Raw genomic sequence first — 19,615 nt, forward strand, 5'->3', positions numbered from 1 at the left:
AGGGAAGGAAAAGGACACACTGCACTTTAAAACTTTAAAACTTTAAAACTTATTGCTGTGGAAATCATCTAGGGTGGAGTGATTGGGTGGCCGGAGGCCCCCCCACCGTGTTCTTGGGCGTCTGGGTGAGGAGGCAATGGGACTTGGGGAGGAGGGCTGTTGGTTACAGAGGGGCTGTAGCGGCGGTCTCTGCTCCTGCTGCCTTTCCCGCAGCTCAACCATACGCAGGAGCATATCACTTTGATGCTCCAGCAGCCGGAGCATCGACTCTTGCTTTCTGAGTACAAGCTCACGCCACTTCTCCTCTTCAGCCCGCGTTTCAGCATGCAAACTCTGCTCTTCAGCCCGCCACCTCTCCTCTCGCTCATATTGGGCTTTTTTAAAATCAGTCATTGACTGCCTCCACGCATTCTGCTGTGCTCTGTCAGCGTGGGAGGCAGTCCGTAGTTCAGTGAACATTTCGTCACGCGTCCTTCGCTTCCTTCTTCGAATATTCACTAGCCTCTGTGAAGGTGAAACATTTGCAGCTGGTGGAGGAGAAGGGAGAGTTGTTTAAAAAAGATACATTTTTGAGAACAATGGGTACACTCTTTCACGTTAGATTTTGCTGTTCACATCACACAGCACATGTGCTTTCGTTACAAGGTCGCATTTTTCCTCTTATATTGAGGGCCTGCCGGTTTGGTGTGAGAGATCACTCACGCAGTGCCAGGCCACAGATTTCAGCTTGCAGGCAGCCATGGTAAGACACAGTCTTTTGGCTTTTTTAACCTTGTTAACAAGTGGGGATGGTTTAAAACAGTACTGCTCTCATTAACCATACCAAGCACCCGTTGGGTTGGCCATTTAAAATGGGTTTGCAATGTAAAAGGAGGGGCTGAGGTTTCAGGTTTAACATGCAGCACAAACCCAACTAACTCCCCTCCCCCCCACACCCAATTCTCTGGGTTGGTCACTTCACCCCTCCCCCCCACCGCGTGGTTAACAGCGGGGAATATTTCTGTTCAGCAGAGCAGGAAGGGGCACCTCTGAATGTCCCCTTAATAAAATCGCCCCATTTCAACCAGGTGACCGTGAATGATATCACTCTCCTGAGGATAACAAAGAGCGATAAGGAATGGATGTTGTCTGCATGCCAGCAAACACCGGGACCATACGCTGCCATGCTTTGTTATGCAATGATTCCAGACTACGTGCTACTGGCCTGGCGTGGTAAAGTGTCCTACCATGGCGGACGGGATAAGGCAGCCCTCCCCAGAAACCTTTTGCAAAGGCTTTGGGAGTACATGAAGGAGAGCTTTCTGGAGATGTCCCTGTAGGATTTCCGCTCCATCCCCATACACGTTAACAGACTTTTCCAGTAGCTGTACTGGCCGCGATTGCCAGGGCAAATTAATCATTAATCATTAAACACGCTTGTTTTTAAATCATGTGTAATATTTACAAAGGTACACTCACCAGAGGTCCCCTGTGTGCCCACAGGGTCTTGGGTGAGTTCGGGGGTTACTGGTTCCAGGTCCAGGGTGATAAACATATCCTGGCTGTTGGGGAAACCGGTTTCTCCGCTTCCTTGCTGCTGTGAGCTATCTATGTTCTCTCCATCCTCATCTTCCTCGTCCGCCGAACCCGCTTCCCTGTGTTTTTCTCCAGCGAGGGACTCATAGCACACGCTTGGGGTAGTGGTGGCTGCACCCCCTAGAATGGCATGCAGCTCCGCGTAGAAGCGGCATGTTTGCGGCTCAGCCCCGGACCTTCCGTTTGCTTCTCTGGATTTGTGGTAGGCTTGCCTTAGCTCCTTAATTTTCACGCGGCACTGCTGTGCGTCCCTGTTATGGCCTCTGTCCTTCATGGCCTTGGAGACCTTTTCTAATATTTTGCCATTTCTTTTACTGCTTCGGAGTTCGGCCAGCACTGATTCATCTCCCCAGATGGCGAGCAGATCCCGTACCTCCCGTTCGGTCCAGGCTGGAGCTCTTTTGCGATCCTGGGACTGGGACTGGGACTCCATCACGGTTACCTGTGATGATGAGCTCTGCATGGTCACCTGTGCTCTCCACGCTGAGCAAACAGGAAATGAAATTCAAACGTTCGCGGGGCGTTTCCTGTCTACCTGGCCAGTGCATCTGAGTTGAGAGTGCTGTCCAGAGCGGTCACAATGAAGCACTGTGGGATAGCTCCCGGAGGCCAATAACGTCGAATTCCGTCCACACTAACCCAATTCCGACCCCCTAAGGCCGATTTTATCGCTAATCCCCTCGTCGGAGGTGGTGTAAAGAAACCGGTTTAAAGGGCCCTTTAAGTCGAAAGAAAGGGCTTCGTCGTGTAAACGTGTCCAGGCTTAATTCGATTTAATGCTGCTAAAGTCGACCTAAACTCGTAGTGTAGACCAGGCCTTATTTACTGCACACTATTCAAACACTACTCAGAAGACAGAATGATTAATTTCCAAATGGGTTTATCTGTGGTGTTCAACCCTATAGTATATGAGTGCTTCACAAATGTTAATTTTCACAACATCCCTGTGAGATGAGTATTATCCCCATTCTAAAGATGGGGACCTGAGTCCCAGAGAGATTAAGGTAAAAAATTCCACTAATTTTGGGTTGTCAATTTGAGACATCCTGATTCATCCTCAGAACAGACATCACTCTGATTCATCCCATGCACTGAATGAGGCAGGGGACTTGTGAAAAAAAATGGTATGTGACCATGTAACTAAAAACTGCACCATAATGCATATACACAAGGGGGGCAACTTACAGTTGCACAGGCACCTTAATTCCGGCATTTCCTTACTTTTGAGTGCTTGAATTTGTAACCTTAATAATGTTCTTTTAATATTTTGTGTGTGTGTGTGTGCGCACACGTGTGCGTACATGGTTTCCTAGGTTTTAAAAAATGAAAACTGAAAAAACAGAAATTGCATCATGTGGCATCGTCATGAGTCATCAGCAGGGTTGGAACCTACAGGTTACATCCACCCTTGGAGCTAAGGATCTGATTCCCAGCTTGTGCAGATATACTACCACTAGTTTTCCTTGAGCTAGTGCACTAAAAATAGTAGTATAATCATTAGTTTTTGACCAGAAAGTCTGTTGAAAAGGGGACCTGACAGTGTCTGGTCAGTAATACTGACGGACACTAAAAGTCCGATTACTTGAGTAACCGTCCACAATTGGCTTCCGTTCTGCCGCCAGAAGAAGAGCAGCTGCTGCTGAAGCTGAAAGAGCATTCAGGAACTGGCTGGCTCTGGTGGAGAGAGGTATGGCGGTCGGCACCCTGGGGGAGGGATCCTGAAGGGGGCAGCGTTTGAGGAGTGGGGCCAGTGACTGGGTTTACTACCTGGTCCCCCTTCTCAGCCTCATTTGTGTCCCGCCCCCAGGGTGCTGGACTCTGTCCTGCCCCAGTCACCCCCCCACCCCCGGAGTGCGGCTCTCCCTCCCCCATCCTGCCACAGTCACCCCCCCCCACCCCCGGAGCATGGCTATCCCTCCCCAGTGCTGCCCCAGTCACCCCCCACCCCGGAGCGCGGCTCTTCCTCCCCTGTCCTGCCCCAGTCTCCCCCCATCCCCTGAGTGCGGCTCTTCCTCCCCCGTCCTGCCCCATTCATCCCCCAACCCTGGAGCGCGGCTCTTCCTCCCCCATCCTGCCCCAGTCACCCCCCAACCCCGGAGTGCGGCTCTCCCTCCCCCGTCCTGCCACAGTCACCCCCCCACCCCCGGAGCATGGCTATCCCTCCCCAGTGCTGCCCCAGTCACCCCCCACCCCTGGAACGCGGCTCTTCCTCCCCTGTCCTGCCCCATCCATCCCCCACCTCTGGAGCGCGGCTCTTCCTCCCCCATCCTGCCCCAGTCACTCCCCACCCCTGGAGCACGGCTCTCTCTTCCCCATCCTGCCCCAGTCACCCCCCAGCCCCAGAGCATGGCTCTCCCTCCCCCGCACTGCCCCAGTCACCCCCCACCCCACATAGCACGGCTCTCCCTCCCCCGCCCTGCCCCAGTCACCTCCCACCCCCAGAGCACGGCTCTTCCTTCCCCGTCCTGCCCCAGTCACCCGTCCACCCCCAAAGTATGGCTCTCCATCTCCTGTGCTGCCCCAGTCACTTACCCCGGAGCAAGGCTCTCCCTTGAACATCCTGCCCCAGTCACCTCTCCACCCGCTCAGCTGGTAGGGGGAGGGAGGTGGAGAGAGCAGCCACAGATGGGGATGAAGAGGTGGAGCAGGGGGAGGGCTTTGGGGGAAGAAACAGGGTGGGGCAGGGCCTTAGGAGGGAAGAGTCAGAGCACGGGTGGGGCCTCAGGGGGAAGAGGTGGAGCAGGGGGTTGGGGAGGTTCCGGCGCTCAGTGTCCATTTTTCACAGATTAGAAAGTTGGCCACCCTAGTAGTCCTGATAGCATGGGCAGAGGCTAGTTGTGGCATGAGCTAACCACCATGAGTACATACCCATAGGGTCCAGGAGGGTTTGTACTCTGGGCAGCTAGCCTGTGCCGCTGTTTGCTGCTGCCTGCACTATAGTGGCTATACTACTATTTTTAGCATGCTAGTTTGACGAGAGCTAGTGTATGTCTACGTAAGTTGGAAATCGCACCCTAGTATAGACGTACCCTTAGATCCACCATGCAGACCTCTGCCATTTTGAGCTAATGGACTAACTGATAGAGGATGACAACCAGTGTCTGCTATGTGGACCAGCACCAGAGCAGAATGGGACACTTGCCAATGGGTTTCACAGATATTTGCTGACAGCAGAGGAATGGTGGGACTCAGAAATCTTGGATTCCACTCTAGTGGGCACAGACTCTTCTGCCCATTCTCCTAGGTGTGACCCTTTCTGCCCTGTCGTCTCCAACCTATCCCTTCCCTGGTTCCATATTTTCTGGCATGGAAAATTTCAGCCCACAAAGTTAAAGTCTGGTAAAATTATAAATAGCTGAAACAGACTCTTATAAGGGGAAGTGTCAGGCAACCTGGGTGCTACCAGTCCCACTTTTAATGAACCATAAACCTCTGGGGTTCTAATCTGTCTCCACAATCGTAGGTGTATTCTCGCAGTGCAACTGCAAGCCACCTTGTTATTTGTCCTATTCTTGTTTGTTACCAGTGTATTGAATTTTGCTGACACAGGAGAAGGAGGGCAAAGTAGCTGACAAATTAGCCTCCTTTTAGTTTTATAATTACTATTATACAGATAGATATTACTATTATACAGAGCATGATTCTTAATGTAGTTTTTTTAAAAGTAGAACTTCATATCAAAGTCCTTCGCAAAAATTTGCTAATCAGTCCTCACAATACTGGTGAGGTTAAGAAATATTATATAAAACAATTATAGAACAAAAGCACACCACTAAAAGTTGGTATGTTAAGCAAGACTCAAAGATTGCTGTACTGACCATTATTTATTATTTATATCATTTCATTATAGCAGTGGTCTCCAAACTTTTTTGATCGCGCACCCCTATCAGTAAAAATTTTTTGAGCACGCATCCCCTGCCGCGCCGGCTCTACCATTTTTGCCAAAGCAAAAAAAAAAAAAAAAAAGCCGCTCGGACTCCCGCTGCTCCTGAGCACCCCCAAGAATCCTCTGGTGAACCCCCTGGGGTGCACGCACCCCACTTTGGAGACCACTGCATTATAGCAGGACCAAGCACTATAATTAAGGTTTCATAATGGCTTCTGGTGGAAGGGAGAGAAGCAAGTGGGGAGAAGATCATCTAGGAAGGAGCAAGTTCCTTCCTTATTTTGTTACCTTGACCATTCCAAGTTCCTCTATGATTCCTAGTTTTCCTTCTGACTCTACTCACAGTCCTCCTCTTTCACACTCTTTGATTTAATCTTCCACATTGATGTCTCTTCTGAGCCACTAGTTGCTGCCTCCTCATCCTCATTTCCTCATCCTCCCCTCTGCAATTGATCTTCAGTCCTAGAAAGCTCCTTCACTCACCACGATGGCTACTCATTGAATCTTGTTCTGGATAAAAACTCTTTCTTCTCTGATCTATCAGTTTCAGTTCTCCCTCTCTGACCAACATCTAATCTCCATCAGTGTTGCCCCAGACCCCATTGCACAGGTCTTTCACGACACTTCAGTCCATCACTGGTCAGGGGTTCCTCTGCTGCTTTCAGTCCCCTCTTCTGTTGATACTCTTCTGGCACTACTGCAATGTGTTTAAAAATAGTTGTGTATGCATGCATAACCATATGTCAAAGTCCTACTTCACATGAGAAAAACAGGATACAGTAGATGCTTGTTTGCAGCAACACCTTAAGCGCAACATTTCCCCAGGGAACACATTCCCTACTATAAATTGTCGACACTCCCCATAACAGCAACAGCTGCTTAGGAGCAACATAGCAAAAGGGCACTGATACAATGAAATTAATTGCACATAATGAAAGCATGTATGTAATTTCTCTGGTGGTAGTAGTAGGAATAAATGACACAGTGTGTTCTCTCTTTCTAGGGGCAAAGTTAAGAAGCTGCTTTGACTACGAAGAGAGCTTGACTCAGTTTGCCTAATTCTTCTTTAAACAGAAGATGATAAGTAAAAGTGAATCCTATACTTCAGGGCAGGAATCTGTGACCAACTCAACCTGGCTGATTTATATATTAAAAGAATGGATTGGCATGGTCTACCACTATCCAAACTATATGGGCTCCTTCTTGTGTGTGTCACTCATAATACTATTTCTTCCTCATTTACTCTGGTTTATCGTTTGTGTCTTTTGTAATATTTGCCTTCACATTTACAAGAGAAAGAACAGCCTAGATGATGATTTTTCCAATAAATTGTGGGACAATGGAAGGCTAATGGTGTCACGCATAATTAGTATGTATGGAAAGCTATGGCACGGTAAGAGATTTTTTTTCCCTTTAAACACTAAATATGTATTATTGCAACAGGTGACTACATGACAGGGGTTCCCAAACATCGTTTGCAGCTTGTTCAGGGTAAGCCCCTGGAGGGCTGTGAGCCGGTTTGTTTACCTGAGCGTCCGCAGGTATGACCGCTCGCAGTTCGCAGCTCCCAGTGGCCGCGGTTTGCCGTTCCCAGCCAATGGGAGCTGCGGGACCGCTTCCCGGCCAATGGGAGCTGCGGCACTGCTTCCCACAAAAGTATAGAATGCGATCTGGCTCTGACACTAAAATACAAGAGAAGGTGTTTTTGTTCTTATGTGTAGTTTTTAAAAAATTCCACAGCTACCTGTTCGATGGCACACCGGTTGGGAAACACTGCTCTAAGCTATTGGTTCTTATGCAGCCCAAGTTGGTAGTAATGAGCTCTTGACAGCTGATGCTGTTTTACTCCTTGGCTGTCTACACTTGACTTTTATCTAAAAATGTCTCACTGTTCTTATCACTGATGTGGCTTCACCTATAGTACCAGTGGTGGGAATTTTTCAAAGAAAAAGTGTACTTTAGAAAAGGAACATAAGTAGTGGTGTGGTCTTATAAATTTTAGAACTGCCAGACACGTGATAGATTGTGAGTTTTTTTGTTAAATTGGAATAACAAGCATAGTGGATGAAGTTAATGTAGTAGACATAGGCGCCGACTCTGTGGGTGCTCCATGGGTGCTGAGGTAAACATTTTGAAATTCTACAGTAGGTGCAATGGAACTAAATTCTGAAGGAAACAGAATTTCCTAAATTCTGTTCCAATGTTAACTTATTCTATTGCTAGGAAATACTCTTCATTTTTCATGTCTCCTATCCGTTCTCCCTGCCCACACACACACAGTCATTTATAGCTGAAAATACTCCTTGATGTTGAATTGAATAGTGATTATTTGAGGCTGTGATTTTGATTAATCCTGAGAGTGGACCCAGCTTCATTTCCAGATTTTGGCTCCTATGATGTTGTCAAGGAGGCCTGAGTCAGAATGTCCATCCCCCACCCCCAGTGTGTGTCAATGAAAGTGGAGCACGAAGCTGGCTTCATTGGGCCTTGGCTGCAATGCCTTGGCAGCCCAGCTCACACTTCTGGCTCCTTCCACTCAGAATCACAGAATCATACAGATGTAGAGCTGGAAGGGACCTCAAGAAGTCATCTAGTCAAGTCCCTGGCACTGAGGCAGCAGTCCTTGGCTCTCATGGGGAGGGAAGGAGGCAGAGTTCCTGGGGCCCTGTTTGAGATGAACAGAGCAGTTTACACCTTGTACAGGTATTGTTTCAGACTTTCTGTAGACTCAGGGAGACATTACTGTGTTGATTTACTCACTTCACATTTTCAAGGTTTTCTCTGCAACCATATAGGCTATAAACAATTTTAAAAAGAGAGCGCTCGGATTCTGGAACAGAATTGTGTGCTGAAGAGTAAATTCTACATCAGATTCTCCAGGCGTGGAATACACTTGACACTGCTTGGGAGTGAAAGTAGGCAATGTATTTTGGATGTAAGTTTGCAATACAATGGGGCAGCACAAAAGGCCAGTGCATCACATCTGAAATGGAGTTGTTAATAATACATCTCCTGTATAGTTTGGTGAGACTGTTTATCCTACTTGTTGCCAAAGTGCACAAGGTTTGGAGTGGATGAGAGGGGAGAGCTGAAGCTTCCCAGAATTTCCAGACGTACATTAGTTATGAAGGGTAAAACTAAGACACACAGAAGCGAGAGGCATAATTAAATGAAGTGTTTCATTCCTTTGGCCTTGAATGTCCCCCCACCCATGACTGTCTAAGGCCTTTGTCGCTGAATGTACTTCAGCTTCTCAATGGTGGGGTAGGTTTGGGGAACCTATGTAGTGGATAAGAAGTGGAACTGCCATAATCTAATCACTTATCTAATCCAGTAGCCCATCTCTAATAGTGGCAACTACCAGATGTTCCAGAGGAAGGTACTATAATGGCTAATTATGAAATAACCTGCCCAGAGGGAAAATTTCTTCCTAAGATCATCAGTTAATGGTTGCCTTATTCCCTTAAGTATATGTGGGTCTATATCTCTTACTGGGGAATAATAAACTATCTTGTATAATATAACTGTAAGCTGTTCTCTTTATGCAAATGCATGTCCAATATTTTTTATTCCTATTAAGTTCTTGATCAAAATTCTCTTCCAGTGAATTCCATAGGCTAATTATGCACTGTCTTTAAAAAATGTCTATTTTCAGTTTCACTGTCTGTCTCTTTGAAAAGGTAAATAGAAGATTTACCTTCCCTATACAATTAATTATTTTGTATATCTGTGTTGTGTACCCTATTATACAATTCAGTCTCTTCTTTATGGAGGAGGGGTTAAGAAGTAGTTTTTCTATGTCTTCAGATACTGCCATCTATTTCTGAACCTTTTCTCTTTCTGGTATATCCTTTTTTGTTAGAATGACCAAACTTGAACATAGTATTTTAGGTGAATGTACCATTGATCTACAATGGAATTATAATATTCTCAGTATAATTTTCTATTTATTCTTTATACAGCCTAATATTTTCTTTTTTCACTATTGAGCTTTGAACAGAGGTTTTCATTGAACTGCCCATATGATACTCAGTTCTCTTATCTGAGCGGTCACAGTTTACTTAGAACAGGGGTCGGCAATGTTCGGCACGCGGCTCGCCAGGGTAAGCACCCTGGCGGGCCGGGCCAGTTTATTTACCTGCTGACGTGGCAGGTTCGGCCGATCGCGGCCCCCACTGGCCGCGGTTCGCCGTCCCGGGCCAATGGGGGCGGCGAGAAGCGGCGCGGGCAAGCGATGTTGCCGACTCCTGACTGAGAACCTGGCAATATGTATGAGTAGTTGAAATAACATGCAACATTTGAAAGACATGGGGGCCAATTCAGTAGCGACTTGCTTCTGCACAGCAGTAACTGGGTAAGTAGGGCTGAATATCAGCTGCAGTGAAGATCTACAGATCATGCCACCCCACACAGAGTAGGCATAGTTGGAGAAAGATAACTCCAACCTTGAGGCTTGAGCAATAGCTAAAGAGAAGCTTTGCTGCCTCAGGAAGATCTGACGGAGGTAAAAGGATGATTCCTTCCCCTGACTTCTCAAATCCATGAGGACCTTCCTTGTAAATTTACCATGTTATTTATATATATTTGTGGCTAGGGCCAGGATTTGGACTTTTCACAGTTAGTGTCTATTACCTCACGTTGTTTGTCTGCAGATTTGGGAAGATAACACTTGTCATGTTATTTGCAACAATAAGTGCCAGAATATTTTCTTTTGTAAATGAAAACTAAGGGCTGGTCTACACACAAAGTTGCACTAAAATATCAAACTTGGCTTTTATTATTTTTGTTGCAAGTCTGTGTGTGGACGCTCTTATTCTGGAACAAGGGTATCCACCTACAGACTTGCACTAAAACAACAAAAGGTGTGAAATGAAGCAGATTTAATTATTTTGATTTAAATTTGTGTATAGACCAGCACTTAGATTATTCATAAACAGACTGGAAAGCCCCTGAGTCACTTATTCCTTATTTCTACTTTGAATTTATAAGTTAGAAGCTGCCATTTTTATATAGTCTTTTGGGGCTAGAACGGCACTTTAGGATGAACTGAGATGCTTTTATTTATCAAATCCAAGGGAATAGTTGAGATTCTAAACCAATAACTATATATATATATAAATACAATGTAAAATAACATAGCTGAAAAATCACTTCTTATTCCATATACCCATCTGGAACTCAGCTCAATGTTGTGTATTTCTTCTGCAGTGTTTGTAACACTGCAAACACCTAAAGCAGAAAAGGGAACTGAAATATTTAAAGAACTCTTGAGTTGCTATCTGCTTTTTCAGGAGAAATGCAGGACTTTGAACCTACTCTTTGTATGTTAAAACAAGCAAAACTTCCAGCGTAGAGTGTGTTCCTTTATTAGGCAACCTCCTGTCTCAAGAAAACAGCCCTAGAATATCCCCACCCTTGGAGTATTTCTTTTATTAAAAGGCCATGTTTTGTTAAACCAACCAGCTTTTGTCAGATACTTCACTGATCACTATATTTTAGGGCTGTCAATTAATTGCAGTTAACTCAAGCGATTAACTCAGAACAAATTAACTTGATTTAAAAAAGTAATCGCAATTAATCACAGTTTTAATTGCACTGTTATACAATAGAATACCAATTTAAATTTATTATAAATATTTTTGGATGTTTTCTACATTTTCATATATATTGATTTCCATTACAACACAGAAGACAAAGTGTACAGTGCTCACTTTGTATTATTATTTTTATCTTTTTAGTGTAAATATTTGCAAAAAAATAGTATTTTTCAATTCACCTTATACAAGTCCTGTAGTGCAATCTCTTTATTGTGAACGTGCAACTTACAAATGTAGATTTTTTTTGTTACATAACTGCACTCAAAAACAAAACAATGTAAAACTTTAGAGCCTACAAGTCCACTCAATCTTACTTCTTGTGCAGCCAATCGATAAGACAAAAATGTTTGTTTACATTTACGGGTGATAATGCTGCCCGCTTCTTATTTACAATGTCACCTGATGGCATTCACATGGCACTGTTGTAGCCGGCATTGCAAGGTATTTACGTGCCAGATACGCTGAACATTCAAACGCCCCTTCATGCTTTGGCCTCCATTCCAGAGGACATGCTTCCATGCTGATAACGGGTTCTGCTCAATAACGATCCAAAGCAGTGCGGACTGACGCACATTCATTTTCATTATCTGAGTCAGATACCAGCAACAGTAGGTTGATTTTCTTTTTTGGTGATTCAGGTTCTGTAGTTTCCGAATTGGAGTGTTGCTCTTTTAAGACTTCTGACAGCATGTTCCACAAGTAGGACTTGTAGCCTCTAAAGTTTTACACTATTTTATTTTTGAGTGCAGTTATGTTAGGTTGCCTTTTCACGATAAAGAGATTGCATTACAGAACTTGTGTTAGGTGAATTGAAAAAATACTATTTCTTTTGTTTTTTACAGTGCAAATATTTGTCATAAAAATAAATAGAAAGTGAGCACTGTACACTTTGTATTCTGTGTTATAATTGAAATCAATATATTTGAAATGTAGAAAACATTCACAAATATTTAACTAAATGGTATTCTGTTATTGTTTAATAGTGTGATTAAAACTGATTCATCGTGATTTTTTTAAATCTTGCGATTAATCACGATTGATTTTTTTAATTGTTTGACAGCACTACTATATTTTAAAAAATGTAATTTTTGTAAATTTAGAGTGGTATGTCTATTCTGTTAGTAATTAAAGTCCTTAAATATTATTTTGTATTCATAAAATCATAGAATCATAGAAGATTAGGACTGGAAGAAACCTCACGAGGTCATCTAGTCCAACCCCCTGCTCAAAGCAGGACCAACACCAACTAAATCATCCCAGTCAGGGCTTTCTCAAGCCGGGCCTTAAAAACCTCTAAATGCTTCACCACCCTTCTAGTGAAATAGTGTTTCCTAATATCCAACCTAGACCTCCTCCACTGCAATTTGAGACCATTGTTCCTTGTTCTGTCATCTGCCACCACTGGGAACAGCCGAGCTGCATCCTCTTTGGAACCCCCGTTCAGGTAGTTGAAGGCTGCTATCAAATTCCCCCTCACTCTTCTCTTCTGCAGACTAAATAAAGCCAGTTCCCTTAGCCTCTTCTCGTAAGTCATGTGCCCCAGCCCCCCGATAATTTTTGTTGCCCTCCGCTGGACTCTCTCCAATTTGTCCACTCCTTTCTGTAGTGGGGGGCCCAAAACTGGACGCAATACTCCAGATGTGGCCTCACCAGTGCCAAATAGAGGGGAATAATCACTTCCGTCGATCTGCTGGCAATACTCCTACTAATTCAGCCCAATATGCCGTTAGCCTTCTTGGCAACAAGGGCACACTGCTGAATCATATCCAGCTTCTCGTCTACTGTAATCCCCAGGCCTTTTTTTGCAGAACTGCTGCTTAGCCAGTTGGTCCCCAGCCTGTAGCAGTGCATGGGATTCTTCCGTCCTAAGTGCAGGACTCTGCACTTTTCCTTGTTGAACCTCATCAGATTTCTTTTGGCCCAATCCTCCAATTTGTCTAGGTCACTCTGGACCCTATCCCTACCCTCCAGCGTATCTACCTCTCCCCCTAGCTTAGTGTCATCTGCAAACTTGCTGAGGGTGCAATCCATCCCATCATCCAGATCATTAATAAAGATGTTGAACAAAACTGGCCCCAGGACCAACCCCTGGGGTACTCTGCTTGATACCGGTTGCCAACTAGACATTGAGCCGTTGATCACTACCCATTGAGCATAACAATCTAGCCAGCTTTCTATCCACCTTATAGTCCATTCATCCAATCCATACTTTTTTAACTTGCTGGCAAGAATACTGTGGGAGACCATATCAAAAGCTTTGCTAAAGTCAAGATATATCACGTCCGCTGCTTTCCCCATATCCACAGAGCCAGTTATCTCATCATAGAAGGCAATCAGGTTGGTCAGGCATGACTTGCCCTTGGTGAATCCATGTTGTCCTGATCACCTTCCTCTCCTCCAAGTGCTTCAAAATGGTTTTCTTGAGGACCTGTTCCATGATTTTTCCAGGGACTGAGGTGAGGCTGATCGGTCTGTAGTTCCCCGGGTTCTCCTTCTTCCCTTTTTTAAAGATGGGCACTATATTTGCCTTTTTCCAATCGTCTTGGACCTCCCCTGATCGCCACGAGTTTTCAAAGATAATGGCTAATGGCTCTGCAATGACATCAGCCAATTCCCTCAGCACCCTCAGATGCATTAGATCTGGACCCATGGACTTGTGCATGTCCAGCTTTTCTAAATAGTCCTTAATCTGTTCTTTCACTACTGAGGGCTGTTCACCTCCTCCACATACTGTGTTGCCCAGGACAGCAGTGTGGGAGCTGACCTTGTCTGTGAAGACCGAGGCAAAAAAAGCATTGAGCATTCAATATTTTTTTTAAAAAAAAACTTGGTTAATCTTTTTTTAAAGTAAAAATCACTAATGAAAGCAGGTATCCCTGGTGTCTTTGTTTGGAATAAAATAGAAAGAGATGCTCCTTGAAAAACAGCATTTCTCATACACAAAGATCTACTACTCTGGCCATTATAGTTGGGTTATCCTGCCTGCTCCCCACTGTTAGGAGGCTGCTACCAAATGTTCCTCTCGCATACGTATTTTTGTGAATTGGCTACACCCTCTGCTGGCACTTGGAGTGAATTGCCTACATGATGTGGTTTTGGAACTGTCTCTGTTTCCAAACAGAGTCTGGGTAGGACATTGTGAAACTCATGTGCAGCCAGTTGGAATAGGACACAGAACAGACCAGATCTCTTATAAGCTACTGTGTAAAGGATTCAAGACAGGGGAAGTCAAAACAAATTAATAAAACACATATGTCTTCAAGAAGATCAGGGAAGTAATAGTCTTTTTAACAAAGTTCATAAGGGGGACCTCAGGGCCCTAGCTCAGAGCTCCACAAATTAGAGTCAGCAAACAAAGTCCCTGGGCCCAGTCAGGCTAGTCCCTTGGAGTCTGAGGGAGACCACAAGCTTTCTTTTCCTGTTTAAATAACCCAGAAGACTTGGGTTAACTAAATCAAAGGTCCATCAACTGAACTTTACTAAAGTGATACCAAATGCAATAGGACTTGATGCTTACACATTTTCTGCAGTTTCAAAGACCAACTTTTCTTCCTACAGCTCAGCTGATGCAGCAGGAAGTCTATTGGAGTTCATGAGTCAATGGCTGAAAATGTGAAAGTGTGTTCTCAGATGACATTTTTGGATCCTCCTTTCTTGTTCTGAGAGCTGCCCTTGTATGCGTAGCCATAGTCTGCACTGCCCTCTATCTCATTCCTCATCCAACCCCCGAAGAAGTAATCAGCTAGGAACCCCCACCCCAGAAAAATGACAGAAGCCAATCAAAGACAACCCCCAGCATTGTTATACATCTTAGCCCGTGCTGTTCCCAGATTCTTGGCTGATTGTCTCCTATGTAAAATTCTGGAATCTTAAAGCACATGGTGGGCTGTACCAGATAAAGATCCTACAATGAGGAGCATCCTCATCCAAGCACGCTTTGATGATACCTTATTGTTTGGAGCATCTCTAGACAGAGCTTTAAATGACTTCTTGGATCTCAGCAAAATATTCTCTCCACATCCGTGACCCAGAAAGTCAAGAAGGAAGTACAGACTCTTACCAAAACAAAGAAAATTAGTGTGCATAACTAAAGGTTTTTTCTTTGCAGATTTTTTAATTTTGAGATACGAGGGCTTTTAGTTAGGATTGTTTTTATGTGCAGACTCTTTTTTCCTCCTTTCTCTGAATTGACAGTTGATTTATTATGTGATGTCTTCCTTCCGTGGAATACTGATCCCTGCATATGCTGAACAAACAATTTAGTTTGCATATATTTGTATTATTTAATATAATATATATGTGATCCAACCCTTCCTGCTGCTCCTTTATGCCAATTCTATGGGGTGTTGAGTCCACCAACACCATTTCTTGGCGCCCTACCTGAGCCATTACCACAGTTACTTAAGCACTAGCCCATGTAAGACCAGAATGAAGAGTTCTGCATAGACAAATGCAGAAGTTGAACTACATTGCTCATGAACATAAAATATTTCTAAATAAATTGTAACCAGTTAAGAAAAAGGTGTCACAGTGGACATCTGGACAGAAATAGATGTGCAATGTACACAAACTGGATGGCTTACTCTCATTTTGAATATGAAGTTCAATTCCATTCACTGCTTCTTCTCAAAAATAATAAAGCAGAAATAGAATAGGTCCAAAGAAGGACACTGCAGATGACTAAAGCCATGGAAAAGCTTCCATATGATGAAAGATTAAAATTATTAAGACTCCTCTACATTGAGGGAGATTTCATGAGCTTATGCTGTACAGTTCCCTGTGCAGCACAAGATGGTATAATTTTGGGTTTACCCTCCAAAGGGGGGTGGTTGCCTTAGGAACTGGGATGTGGACTAACTGTTTAGCCTTTCTGTGCAGGGGCTGGTCAGAGAGCCTTTTTACATGTTACTACAGCTGGGTGTGTCCCTACCTGTGTATGCTGATTGAAAGTGCAGGCTTGGAAAGTTTAGCAACTTGTCACAGCAGCACAGTGTGAGAGGGAGCCCAGGCTGGTGGGTCAGGAGGGCTCAGTGGTACCCCAGTTCCAGATGGCTCCCCAACGGAGGGGGAACCCATCACAGAAAACAACACTGTAGATTCTTTCTGATGGGGTAGATTTGATAAGCAGTTTTCACATCAGCTCACTTTTATTGTGCTGATCAGGTTGAGCATCTGAGCTATCGACTGTGTCTCACTCAATCACTGAAATTTATCATTTTAAAGTCTGATTTACCAACAGTATTCTTCCCTATATCCTCGCTGTCTCTGAGTGAACAAGGGCAGTCTCTAACTTGATGGGTTTTGTGTTTAGGTCATACTTGACGTGACCAATGAGATTACTGAATTTTTGAAAGCCAGTTGAATCTAGATGATCTCAAGCCTCTTCTTAGCTCTGCATTCTCACCCTGCCTTCCAGTGAGTAGACTAACAAATACTGAGCAACTCCACACTGTACCAGACCTTCTTTAGTGTAGCTCCTTACACTAGGCCTGTCTGGATTCACATATCTCTGATTGTCACACTGACCTCTGAGTTATCAGACTGAGGCAGGAGGAAATAACCCAGCATCTCCAAAGCCAATATTTAAGATTGTTAAGTCAAGTTAAACTGTTAAAGTTAGTTCACAAAAAAAAAAATATTTTTCAATTAACTAGGCCTTTCTTTGCATTTCTGACCCTATAAATCATTCTAATTATTTGGTGATTTTTCTATTGTTTTATTACTGTTTCAGTCTTTAACATACACTTCAGTGAGCAGTGGCTTCATGGTTTTATACTGGGTTTTGAGGTTCCTTTCACTCACAGATTTCACCTCCAAATTCTAGATAATTTCCCCCCTCCCCACTTCAGATTTTTTTTAATCCCATCTATGGGCTTGTCTACATTACGCAGCTTTTAGAGACAAGGCTATGTTGACACAGCCTTGTCGCTAAAAGTCAGTGTGTGTGAACGCTTTTTTGCGGTATTTTGTTGGCACTTTTAACGACAAAATACTTCCAGCCCCGCAAGCGGCATAAGCTTTGTCGGCAGGAGAGCATTCCTGCCGACAAAGTCACGTTCACACTGCCGCTTGTGTTGGCAAAACTTTTGTCTTTCGCGGGGGAGCTTTTTTAAGTACCCGTGAAAGACAAATTTTTTGGTGACAACTGTGCAGTGTAGACATACCCTATATATTTGTCTCTCCCTTACTATTCCCTAGTTTGAAAGTATTTTTAGTTTTTGGACTTTTAACATATAAAAGCCTGGAAAACTAACAGAAGGCTCATTCCGCTGACCTGGTGCTCAAACGTCTGTAGATTGATTGGTTGTTAACTACCCAAGTGTGACTAACAAAAAACCCATCGAATTAGAGACTGCCCTGGATCATTAGATAAATAGCATTTACAGGCAAGGATAGCCTCCCCCCTTTCCCCTCCAATTCCTGACTTCTTTTAAATCATGGCCACAATTACAAAAATAATAAATAATAACACTGACTCAAAACTGCACCAGTACTTTAGGCTCTGTGAGCTGACATATGATGCAGTGATGCCAGAGATCCAAAAAAATGGCTGCCATTTTCTCACTGCATTTTTAACTGTGAAGTGAAATGTTTGACTGTCAGAACCAAGAGTTAATTGTTATGCTAATCACTTCTTGACTAACATTGGATGTCCTAAAGTTGACTCCTAGAACATCTTCCCCATATATAGTACGGAGTTTCCTGTAGTGAGTAGCTTTATGTTAAATCACAGCATGACTTATAAAAAGCTAATATTGAAACTATTGTACTTTGTATTCTTGACAGGTTATGAAGTTCATGGTTTGGAAAAAATACCAGAAGGACCGGGGCTTATTGTTTATTACCATGGAGCCACTTCTGTAGACTACCACTTCTTTGTCTGTAATCTCTATATACAGACGGGCAGAGTCTCCTATTCAGTAGTTGACCGTGCCTTGCGTATGATACCAGGTAAAGTACTTCTATTGTAAATGAGAGAGTTAGAAATATCTTAAATTCAGAGACACAAGTCTATCCCACAATACTAGACATAAGTACCTTATTACAAATATTAAGACTCAAACAAAATGCTTTCCAAGTATGCACTACAGAAAATAGTATAATTTCAAGCATTTGAGAAACTCTAAGGCCTTCTGAAGTTCATTATAGCTAAAAGTTCTTTGAGCTCCTGGCCATGTGGATCCCACATATGGTGCGTTTGCGACCTCTGCACAGGAGTTTGGAAAGCTTTTCTCTAGCAATGTCCAGCAAAGGGTTGCAGAGGCACCCTGTATGCTCTTATGTTCCCCCTCGCTAAAACAGAGGGTGGGGCAACCCCAACTGCCAGCCACTTCTTTCTGACTGCCCTGACAGAGAGACGGAACTAAAGTATAAACCAATCTAACAAACTTTTTTTTTCAGCATGGTAACCTACTGTATTGTTGTTAAATAGAAATCCTATGAAGCATCCCAACTTCTCATTAAGATGAGCATTAGGAACTAATAATTGATTGCACTGTCCCATGCATATTCAAAACTTGGATTCGGAATGCAAAATTCATCTTTGATGTAATTTCATTGAAGTTAATGGAGTTGTACCAAGGATGGATTTTGCCTGTACAGTAGAATCTCAGTTACGAACACCTTGGAAATGGAGGTTGTTCATAACTCTGAAATGTTCATAACTCTGAACAAAATGTTATGGTTATTCTTTCAAAAGTTTACAACTGAACATTGTCTTAATACAGCTTTGAAACTTTACCATGAAGCAGAAAAATGTTGCTTTCCCTTTATTTTTTTTAGTAGTTTACGTTTAACACAATACTGTATTTGCTTTTTTGTTGTTGTCTCTACTACTGCCTGATTGTGTACTTCCGGTTCCAAATGAGGTGTGTGGTTGACTGGTGAATTTGTAACTCTGGTGTTCATAACTCTGAGGTTCTACTGTAGTCTTTGTATGTAGTCTTCCAGCTAGTTTTCTTTAATAGTTATTTTGTCTCCCTGACTTCTTGCAACTGATGTTCTGAAAATGAAGGTTAATTACTTGTAATCAATTTTCCCCCACACATTCATGGGATGTGATGGCCTAGAAGCTCTGAAGAGGGATCCTAATAGGCAGTGCCCATTGGAGCACTCAGGTGCTCTTACTTTCCCCTTCCTTCACTGTTCCTGAACATTTTAGGGGTGAGGCTATAAAAGGGGGCCTGGGGATCCATCACTTCAGGTCTTTCCACTGCTTGCTCAACACCATGTATGGATTATGACTCCAAGCAAGAGGGGAAGGCAGATGGGGAATATGAGTATGCTGAGTTCATTTTCAAGAATCTCAGTTACAATTAAGTAACCTTCATTTCTCCTTTGAGTGGCTTCTGCAAATTCCCACTAATGGGATAAACTGATTAGCAGTACCCATTCTAGGAAGGTGGGCAAGGAACACTTAATTAAAAAGAGATTGAAGGATCTAGAAGCCAAGTCGAGAGCATAATGTGTATGGAAGGATAGAACTCCATGTGGCCACCATACAGATTTTTGCAATTGGAACATTGAAGCAAGGTAATAATGTAGCCTTCTTGATTCT

General features: G+C 43.6%; 1 protein-coding gene across 1 annotated transcript in view; it reads left to right on the forward strand.

The window, feature by feature from the left end:
- Positions 1-6,538: 6,538 nt before the first annotated feature.
- The window catches only part of LOC135874615 (DGAT1/2-independent enzyme synthesizing storage lipids-like), a 46,482-nt gene continuing 33,405 nt past the window's right edge, over positions 6,539-19,615 (forward strand). Inside the window, exons 1-2 of the mRNA XM_065399498.1 lie at positions 6,539-6,854; positions 17,845-18,009. Coding sequence (XP_065255570.1) covers positions 6,539-6,854; positions 17,845-18,009 — 481 coding nt within the window. The remainder of the gene's footprint in view (positions 6,855-17,844; positions 18,010-19,615) is intronic.

Source organism: Emys orbicularis, chromosome 2 (assembly GCF_028017835.1).
Source record: "Emys orbicularis isolate rEmyOrb1 chromosome 2, rEmyOrb1.hap1, whole genome shotgun sequence".
Taxonomy (NCBI): domain Eukaryota; kingdom Metazoa; phylum Chordata; order Testudines; family Emydidae; genus Emys; species Emys orbicularis.